General features: G+C 34.3%; 1 protein-coding gene across 1 annotated transcript; it reads right to left on the bottom strand.

Annotated features, from left to right (window-relative positions):
* Nucleotides 1-1,064: 1,064 nt before the first annotated feature.
* Nucleotides 1,065-9,375, bottom strand: LOC140855214 (uncharacterized). Its single transcript, XM_073251090.1, has 8 exons — nucleotides 9,142-9,375; nucleotides 4,445-4,636; nucleotides 4,118-4,362; nucleotides 3,835-4,038; nucleotides 3,640-3,732; nucleotides 3,378-3,479; nucleotides 2,925-3,284; nucleotides 1,065-1,073 (listed from the first exon to the last, which is right to left on the bottom strand). Exons 2-8 carry the CDS (start codon nucleotides 4,626-4,628, stop codon nucleotides 1,065-1,067), a joined length of 1,197 nt encoding a protein of 398 aa, XP_073107191.1. The 5' UTR covers nucleotides 4,629-4,636; nucleotides 9,142-9,375.
* Between the last annotated feature and the right edge of the window lie 1,627 nt (nucleotides 9,376-11,002).

Here is an 11,002-nt window from a genome sequence, read left to right as displayed (position 1 = left end):
GTGCTCATTATTATCCTCTTATGAGAACTTCATTAATACCATGCTATATGATAGAGAATCTATTTCAATCAGTGATGTAAAAAGATATCTTAGAATCTAAAGAGTTGAGGAAAAAGATATCTAAAAGTTATGAAGAGAATCAAGGAGAAGGTTTGATTGCCAAAGGTAGGAGCAAAAAAAAGGATTCTAGTAGCAAGGATAAGTCTAAATCAAAATCAAAATATAAAAATATCCATTATTTTTTATTCTCATAAAGAAGGGCACATTAGAAGACTTTGTTCAAAGAGAAAAGGAAAGGGTGAAGAGAAAGAGTCTATTTCTAAAGTTAATGCTAGAGTAGCACGAGAAAATTTTGATGATGCTGGTAGTCATGAGATTCTATCAGTCAGTGACAATAGCTCTAGGATAGAGTAGATTTTTAATTCTAGTTGTTTCTTTTACATTACTCATAATAGAGATCGATTTTCTACCTATAAGACTAGGAAAGAAAAGGTTTTGTTGGAAGATAATAAATCCATTGTAGTTGTTGGTGTTGGAACAACTCGAATTAAGAAATATGATGATACCATGAGGATCTTAGAAATTGGATATGTTTTAGAATTGAAGAAAAAACCTAATTTCTTAGGTACTCTAGATTTTTAAGAGTAAATATACATGCGAGAATAGTTTAGGGAAGGTTTCTATGTAAGCTCTTGTAATGATAAAAGAAATATTCGTTAATGAGTTGTATCACTTACTAGATAAAAGAAGAACGAGTGCTGTAGCAATTTCTTTATCGTTGGAGTTATTATATATGGATGTTACTCAATTATGGTATATAAATTTAAGGAATATGAGTGAAAGAGGTATAATGATTCTGTCTAAGAGAGGCATGTTTGATGGGGTCGAGGTAGGAAAATTAGATTTCTGCAAACATTGTATATTTAGCAAGCAATGCAAGTTCAATACCAGTATTCACAATACCAAGGATATATTGGATTGTATCTATTCAAATCTCTAGGGTCCCTTTCCAGTTGCATTGAGGACTGTACATTGTTATTTTTCAATATTTATTAATAATTATTCTAGAGAATCTAGAAAAATAAACACAAGAATGAAATGTTTGTCAAATGCAAATTGTGGAAAGTCACGGTTGAGAAGCAAACCAAAAAGAGAAATAAAGCATTGAGAATTGATAATGGCTTGGAGTACTATTTTCAAGTCCCACAAGAATGAAGGTATAGTAAGACATCGCATTGTACGAGGAACATCATACTAGAATAGAGTTGTAAAACTAATGAATAGGACACTCACGAAGACAGATCATTGTATGCTCTCACATACAGAACTTGACAAAGCTTTTTAGGTTGAAGTAGTTAATACAACATGGTACCTGATAAATCAATCTCCATCAATATCAATTGAGTGCAAGATTCTGCATGAGGTATGGTCTAATCACTCTGTTAATTATTATGATTTGAAAATATTTAATGATCCTACATATATTCATATGAATCATGGTAAACTTGGACCAAGAGCAAAAAGATACACATTCGTAGGTTATGCATATAGGGTGAAGGGATATAGATTGCAGTGTATAGATGATTCTAGATCATCCAAAATTATTATTACTACAAATATTTACTTTTGCAGAGTCTACTATATTAAACTAAAAAAAAAAAATATTGGTTGACTGTACAAATATAGATCATAGAGCTTGATGTTGAAGCTCCAGAGAGTGTCACGTAACTCTCCAATTCAGTCCATGAGACAGGATTACAAGATTTTGTATAAGACAATACATCACCATAGCAGCAACAAGCACAATATTGCTACTAAGGGGGAAAGGAGATAGATCAGACCATCTTCATGATATATATGTCGACATTGTTGCTTATGCTTTTAAAATATTTGAAAGTATTGACAGTGAGGAATCTTCCTCATATCAAGATGCAAAGAATCCAACTGATATATTGAGCTACTTCTAGTTAAAAAATTCAAATAATTCTTCAAGTTGATTGGTGTTTGTAGCTAGAGATCACTACAGGAAAAATGGTCATTAACGACGCTATTAATGTTATTTTACGACGCTTTAAAGCGTCGCTATTTCGCTTTACGACGCTTCCAAAAGCGTCGGCAAAGTGTCGCCTATGTAAGAGTGGAGATGAAAAGCGCCGACACTTTTTAAAAGCGTCGTTATTTTTTAACGACACTTTAAAGTGTCGTAAAGATTAACATTAACGACGCTTTAAAGCATCGTTAAACTTATCTTAACGACGCTTATAAGCGTCGTTAAATATATTTTTAACAACGCTTTAAAGCGTCGCAAAAAGCAATTTTAACGGCGCTTTTTAGCGTCGTTAATGACTCCGCATCATCCACTCTACCAAGAGTTTTTCGAAGCGTCGGCTTTTTGTATTTAACGACGCTTATAAGCGTCGTTAAAATAATTTTAACGATGCTTATAAGCGTCGTTAAAGGTTTTAAGAGAAAAAAAAATATGGGTATTATCTACAAAAAAAAAAGAATACATACATTCCTGTACGAAATTATATTAATTATTCGAACATAAACCTGTACAATCACCACATTCACATTCACACCTGTACAATCATCACCACCATTCACATCAAAAGCAAATTTAAATAGAAAATTTAACCAAACCAAAAGATAATATTTTTTATAAATAAAAATAAAGTACTAATCGTCCATTACAATCAAGAGCAATATAAATAAATATAAAAATATAATAAAAATAAAATAATATCAATCTGCAGGTGGATGGTCGTCGTTGTCTCCACGTGACGTGCCGCTATCTCGACGGGTGTCTGATGTGCCAGGAGCCTACAAAAAACATATCAAAAGCATGATTTGCATATCTATAAATAAAAATATATAAATCATTAAATTAATATAAAAATATATATTTAATATTATATGTTTACCTGAGATGAACCATACATTTCTAATAAAGATGTAAGGCGATCAATCTGTCCCCTCATGGCCTGCATCTCGGCATGGCTCTGTCGCATCTCCTCCATCTCAGCGGCACGACTCTGTCTAATCTCCTGTATCTCCGCCTCGAGTCTGCGAACGCGTGAATCCTGAGCATCTGCTGCAGCATGCTGCGTATATCTACTAACCTCAGATAACTGAGTGGGGGTGACTCCTACTCCATAACCCCTTACTCGGCCGTAGCGCTCTGGTCCCATCAACTCTGTGAACACCTCGGCCTCGATACGGCTCTGCTGCGTAGATGCTGCGGACTCGTCGTCACGCTCCGCAATGAGAGATGTAGCCCTCTCCTGTATTTTTTTTGAAAACAAGAGTTATACATTAATAGCTAACAAAATTAAATTTAAATCATTACAAAAAATATAATATTAATAATGCCGTACATATAAATCTCTCGACTCATCTCGAACAAAAGTACCATCCTGATGAGTATGAGTCATCCGGTAAAACTCCACTTGTCCGGGTTCCCTCCCATGCTCATCCTCCTACACAAATAATTTCAATTTTAAGCAAACAGTTATAATAATTTAAAAAAATATATGAGTATCATGATACAGACATGGTCCACGATACATAATGATATTAGTTATATAAATATTTCAACATAAAAATTAAAAGTTAATTATGAAAGTTTAAGGAACATACAAACTCCTGTCGGAGTCGTGCATAACTCTTCGACCCCGATGTATGAGGAACAGACTGAGCTGCTCGTGCAGCTCTACCAATAGCAGAATAAGTCTGTAAAATAAAGTAAAGAACTTGTTATATATATAATATATAATAAAAATCAATATTTTTATAAAATATTTAGGAAAAAAAGATAATAAACAGATAATATACCTGTGCCCTCTCGGAGAACCAATAATGAACCAACTCCATCCACTGATGAGGGGGTACATCAGGAGGACAATTCCTAGCAACCTCCTCCTCTGTCATACCCTGTCTCATATAGTCCTTCTTCAATTGTGCTCTATATTCTTTCCATTTGCGGTTGAGAGACTTCATTACAAAATCATGAGTGGATGGAGGGAGAACAAACTTACTCTATAAAAAAAAAAGTCAAATGAAATAAATTATATAAATGATTAACAATTAATATACAATATGAACATCAATTCATTACCTCTATAACTCGGAGGAGCTCAACTTTGTACGTTGGAAGCATGTCATTCCATTTTGCATAGCCCAACGGACATAGCTGAGGCCTCCGAGCAACAGTCCCCAAAAATGAAGTCAATAAGCAGGCAGCTTTCTTAATTGGCTGACCTAGCTGATTGCACTCCACAACAATTCTCTCGCCCTCACGCATCTGCCACACATCTCGTACTACTGTGGGTCTGCGTCTGGGGCGTACTCTCCCGGATCCGTCTGCAAAAAATACATAAAAGTAACTATATCATAAATATACATAAAATGAAATAAAAAAAATTACATGAAAGACAATATATACCCTGCACGTGTATCTCATCATCTGGCTGATGAACAGGAGGATCGTGCTGTGCTGATGATGAAGGACAGGGCTCAGAATGCTGTGTAGCTGAACTGGCCTCAGGCTGCTGTGCTGAAGAAGACGTACCGGCCTCTGTCTGTGAAAACTGGAACTGCACACCAGCATATCGTCCCCTGCGACGCATGATGTCACCTAGCATTTATATAAATAAAAGGTAGAATCAGTTAATATATGGAGTAAAATAATACAATAATTAATGTAAAATATATACATCATAAATAATTATTACCAGTAACAATCAAGCAGTAGTGTTTTCTTCGAATTCTGTTCTAACCAACGTCGTCGTAGCATTTAAATCATCAGCTGGCACAAAATTGTAGGGCATACATTGTGTATAAGTGTCATCGTCATCATCCTCCACTTGGTTTTCCATATCATATAAGTCTCTAGGTTTTGTTTTGATGACAGTAAACCAATCTTTATCTTTTGCGTCTTGTACATAAAATACTTGACGAGCTTGAGATGAAAAAATGAATGGGTCATCCTTCAATAACACACCAGTGTGTATCAACCTTGAAAAATTTACAAGTGTAAATCCATTTGCATCTTGTTTCAAACCCCTTGATGAGTTTATGTCTATCCAATCACATCTAAACAGTACTACTTTAAATTTTCCATAATAATCCAACTCATAGATATCTTTAAGTGCACCATAATAGGATTTTCCATCCGCTTCCACCATAACACCGCTATTCTGTATTTTTCTAAATTTCTTCCGTTCTCTAGTATGAAATTTAAAGCCATTAATTATGAAACCATTATATCTATTCACAATCTTGTTAGGTCCTCGAGCAAGAGCTATTAGTTCATCTGAATTATTTATCTCCATCATCTTTGATACCTAACAAAAAATGATATGACGAAGTGCAGTTGAGTTATCTGATATTAAATATGTATCAAAAATTAATATATCCCATAATTAAATATAAATCATACCTGATTCGAAAGCCACATAGGGAATAACTCGACCAACCATCGCTGTTTAATCCTTGCATTAGGATGAATGTTATGATTGGCTCGTCTCTGATAAATTAAAAATTCACTGCATAAAATATAAATATATCATTTAGAATATTATATCTAATATAAAATTTAAATTTTGATGTCATTCCTTAAATATACTAACCTGCGATGGTCAGATATTATGTCACTATGAAGTAACACATAACGATGTGCTTGTGCTAAGGATTTTTGATCAAGTACAATACTTTCACCTCTTCCTAAGAATTTTCCAGCAGTTAAGAACTTATACAGTTCTGCATTCTCCACAAAGTCATTATGCCATTGAGGTCGACTAAAAATAGTCTCTACACCTTGAAGATATCTTGAACAAAATATCAAACATTCATCCGCAATATATGCTTCAGCAATCGAGCCTTCGGGATAGGCTCTATTTCGCACATAATCTTTAAGACGCACAAGATACCTTCAAGAATTAAATATTTATTAAAATATCAGTATGCTGTTGTTTCTAATAAAATTATCAAAAGATTTAAGGTTTGTAATAATACCTCTCAATAGGATACATCCATCTATAATGTACCGGTCCACCAACTTTAACTTCTGAAGCTAGGTGAATGAGCAGATGTACCATAATAGTAAAAAATCCAGGAAGAAAAATCTTTTTCATCTGGCAAAGTGTAATTGCAATATCGGATTCTAACTGATCAAGTTCTCGAGGATCAATAACTTTGGAACATAATGCCTTAAAGAATGACGATAATCGAAGTACAATTGTAACAACTTGTTTCGGCAATGACGATCTTAAAGCTATTGGAAAAATATCTTGCATCAATATGTGACCATCATGACTTTTAAGATTTGAAAATTTTCGATCCTTTAGATGCACACATCGTGAAATATTTGATGCATATCCATCGGGTATTTTGATACTTTTCAAAACTCCCAAAAAATTATCCTTTTCTCGAGCAGACATTGTGTAACATGCAGGAGGCACATAAATTCTATCATTAGCAAGCATTTTAGGATGAAGTTCCTGTCAGATACCCATTTCTTTTAAATCAAGACGTGCCTTCATGTTATCTTTGCTCTTTTCATCAAGGTTTAAAAATGTTCCAAGTAAATTATCGCAAACATTCTTCTCTATATGCATGACATCAAGATTGTGCCGAATAAGATTATGTTTCCAATAAGGTAAGTCAAAAAAGATACTTCATTTTTTCCATAAATGTTTACTTGGCTGTTGTGTAGATGCTATCTGTGTGTCTTCCTCATTTTCATCCTCGAAATAATTGTCTGGATCTTGAAACACCTCTGCATCTATAGTACTGATACTGACTTCCTCTGGTAACCCTTCGTGCACTGAGCTTTCAACATCATCCCTTCCTCTTTTTTTAGAGGACTTTGAGTGCTTACCATAGCTGTAATTCATGCCATCTATTTGTCTATGAACATCAGTTCCAGAAGGTGGAATAGGGGCACATCCCAATTCTATAGTACCATCAAACAAATCTTTCTGAAATCGAAACGGATGATTTGCTTCCAACCATCGACGATGTCCCATGTAACAAAATTTACCTCCATGTTTTAACCAAATTGGATGTGTTGAATCTCCACAACAAGGACATGCGACCCGTCCCTTTGTACTCCAGCCAGATAAATTGGCATATGCTGGAAAATCATTAATAGTCCATAACAAAGCTGCCCGTAGTTTAAATGTTTGGCCGTTGGAAGCATCAAATGCATCAACACCCTCCCACAATTGTTTCAATTCCTCTATCAAAGGCTGTAGAAAAATATCAATATCATTGCCTGGACCCTAATCTCCTGGAATAACCATTGACAAGATAAGTGATGATTGTTTCATGCACATCCACGGTGGCAAATTGTAAGGTATCAAAACGACTGGCCAAGTGCTGTAGGTAGAACTCAGGGTCCGAAATGGATTGAAGCCATCAGAAGCTAAGCCAAACCTAACACTGCGAACATCAGAGGCAAAATCAGGATGCCTATCATCAAATGCTTTCCATTGAAGACTATCTGCTGGATGTCTCAACATTCCATTCTTTGTACGTCCTTCATGATGCCATCTCATTGATGAAGCTATTTTTGATGATGCATAAATCCTTTTCAATCTAGGTATAAGAGGAAAGTAACGCAATATCTTGATCGGTTTCTTTTTACTCCGCGTTGCATCCAATTCATTCAGTACATCATCTCGATCTTCTTTTTGTGTTATCCATCTTGAAGATCCACATACATTGCATGACTCTTGATTAGCGTTTTCACCCCGATATAACATACAATCTTTCGAACAACTATGAATCTTTTCGTATCCAAGATCCAATTCCTTTACTACTTTCTTGGCTTCATAATACAATGGTGGTAAACGAGTGCTTTCTGAAAATGCATCCTTTAATAACTTGAGCAGCATGATAAAACTCTTTCCAGACCATCCATTCAAATATTTTATATGAAATAAATGTACAAGAAAAGAAATCTTAGAAAATTTTGTACAACCCGGATATAATTCTTCGTCTGCATCTTTCATTAAGGTGTGATAACGAGCTGTCTCATCATTAGATGTATGTATGGGCTCCTCAACATGCATACGTTCCGTATGCGTACATCCATCAAACATCCCAACTGTTTCTTGTATACTACTGGATTCTCCTAAATTTTGAACATCAAATCCAAAAGCATCTGTGATCAAACCCCTTATATCATCATCTCTTGCAGAATTGTCTTCTAGGCTAGTGGATCCAAAATGAGTCAGGGGTTGGTTACATGATGATGGCAACATAGATTCTCCATGAAAAATCCAGTCGGTATAACCTCTTAAAAAACCATTCCATACCAAATGTTCTTCAACATTTTGTGGATCTAAAGAAGAACTATTTACACATTTCCGACATGGACATAAAATCTTTTCATTCAAACTACTTTTCTCCATACCAAATTTAATGAAGTCATGAACTCCATCTAAATATTCTTTACTATTCTTTGGTTTATTTATCCAACTTTTGTCCATTATAGGATAAAACTGATCGAACTTGCAATTTATCTAAAAATAAAAAAATTATACAATCTATATTAATGTAATGAGTAAAAAATATCAGTCATTTCATAAAATCCAAAAAAATAATAGCTAGATAAAGTTTACATAGTAAATGCTTGCTATCATCAACTAATAGGTAAAGAAGGTCCTATCCCATTCAGAAAATGCATTAATTCTATAGGTCAATTACAAAAATCAAATGATATGCAACAAGAGCTGAAAAAAATTTCGGCAGCATTTCTCCTTAGTTCTTCCGTATAGGAAGAACAAAAGAAAAATACCATCTGAAATTTTTTTCGAACCCTCAGCATACCATTTGATTATGGTAATGACCTATAGAATTACTCATATTTTTCAAACTGTCCATACTGGACAATCAATTGATCAATGTACATAATTCTTTTAAATCAAGTTAATTATGAATTAATTTTAAAAAAAATTACATTGCATCGAAACATAGACCCGTCTTTTGATTAATGTACATATTCTATTATATCCGTACAAAAATAAATAAATGTACGGATATAATAGAATATGTACATTAATCAAAAGACGGGTCTATGTTTCGATGCAATGTAATTTTTTTTAAAATTAATTCATAATTAACTTGATTTAATACCTGATATTAACTTGGGGAGTAGTGGACAAAGAAACTTGGCCCAGCTTAATCCAGATGCTTAGTCTTCATCAGTCACGAAGATAAGGATAACGTAGGCCACACGATATCAGGGTCCAGCCACATAACGAGCGCCACATGTCAGATAAGCAATCAATCAGGATTCATGAAACTATGAAATTATCCATTCATCAACCATGTATCACAACCTTAATTAATTGTACTATATATTTTCGGGTGAACCTCATAGAGAGATACTAAGAGGGTGTGGTTATAAATTGATCTAGCTCTATATCATTTATTTTATGCTATACATGTTTACCATATTTGATAATTTAGGAGAGGTGTGGATGAAGATGATCATGACTTATACATTCGCTCCACAAGTACATATGAACCAACCATCATTTGATATTAGATTTTTTATTTTTCTGTGGACAGGCTTAGTTCATGAAACATCCAATTGTAAAAAAAAGCACAATGTAGCACAAATTTTGATATTTGATTTGTTAGAACACCATTGGATGTCAAATTCAGGCAAAATAGTTTCCATCTTACAGTTTCACTATTTGGTTTTGAAATCAAAAAAGAATCTTTCCAACCACTGCCTTAAAAGATATTATGTAGATGAAGCGGGCTACTGGATGTTCAAAATAACTCACATTTTCAAAGAACATGATCGGACAATCAATTCTGTAGCATCAACCGTCGTTCATAAAAATATGTGTTGGAAGCAAGTAGGCGTTCTACCATCAAAACTTAACGGACCGGTAATGGCAAATGCTGATTTTGTAAGAATTTAAGTCTGAGCTGTCTTTGAGTGTACCAAAAAAAAAAAGAAAAAAAAGATCCTAATGAAAGAGGGCTACTATTTGGTCAAATTAGGAGCTTTTGGCTAACAAATTATCTGAGCTGTCTATTTTAGTAATTTTGATGTCATATTATTTACATTTTATGGAAAGGCAGAAAAGTTGAAGATTTGAGTCCTTCGTAGGTGGTACCAAGAAGAGATGCACACAATATAATATTTGCAATACAACTTTTGCAGCTTTGCAGAAAGAGATTGTTATTTATTATTTTTATTATCATTTAGATGCATATTAACTATTCAATTTGATATTCATGATCTTTCATAACTGCAATCCTGTGAAGTGGAGTAACTGGAGTTTTGAACCTGAACCACCCTGCTACCCAACTAGAGTCTGGACCTAAGTGTACGGCTGACAACAGATTACCAATTAAAAGAACATTAATAAGATTGCATAAATTCCCAGAGAAAATTCTTTAATAAAATTATAATCTTTTAAGGTTGTCTCCTGGTCTTCAACACTGAATGAAGTCCACTCATGCTCATCTGAATTACTAAAACTTCACAACATATGCTTGGCATGAGTAACCATCAAACTAACCAATTGTGCAAAAAATTAGACTATGGCTGGATTTCTTAATTATTTTTACGCATAAACATAACTATTAAGCAAAATATTTTGTAATTAAAGAAGAATTTTTTCAATAAAAAATTCTCAAATCCTATAAAATATCATGCTTCTACCGAGATTAAGCTCTTGGAACCTCAGGGGACCAACTCACACCGCTGCAGCTCGCACAAAATCCCATATGAGAAAACCCCAATCGGGACCTAAGAAACCCATCCGATCTCCCTCAGTGCTCTCCTTCCCACAAATCTCCAAACAAGAGAAAAAAATAAAAAGAAAATGAAGCGATAACAAAAAAAAATGATCAAACTAGGTGGGAAAAGTCTTACCTTTTAATTTTTTCCTTCCTTCGTTTTAGCTGATCTTTCCTACATTTTCCCCTGGTGCCTCCCCTGTTTCTTTCCGTTCTGAGGAGTCTCAATCGGGTG

This window comes from Elaeis guineensis, chromosome 2 (assembly GCF_000442705.2).
Source record: "Elaeis guineensis isolate ETL-2024a chromosome 2, EG11, whole genome shotgun sequence".
Lineage (NCBI taxonomy): Eukaryota > Viridiplantae > Streptophyta > Magnoliopsida > Arecales > Arecaceae > Elaeis > Elaeis guineensis.
The sequence above is the reverse complement of the archived record's forward strand: the minus strand, read 5'-3'. Positions and strand labels throughout refer to the sequence as shown.

Coding starts and splice junctions, on each gene's coding strand:
- LOC140855214 (XM_073251090.1), bottom strand. CDS start 4,628: ATGCGTCGCAGGGGACGATATGCTGGTGTGCAGTTCCAGTTTTCACAG. Junction 4,039..4,117: donor AGCTCCTCCGAGTTATAGAG/GTAATGAATTGA, acceptor TTTTTTTTATAG/AGTAAGTTTGTTCTCCCTCC. Junction 3,733..3,834: donor GGTTCTCCGAGAGGGCACAG/GTATATTATCTG, acceptor TTTATTTTACAG/ACTTATTCTGCTATTGGTAG.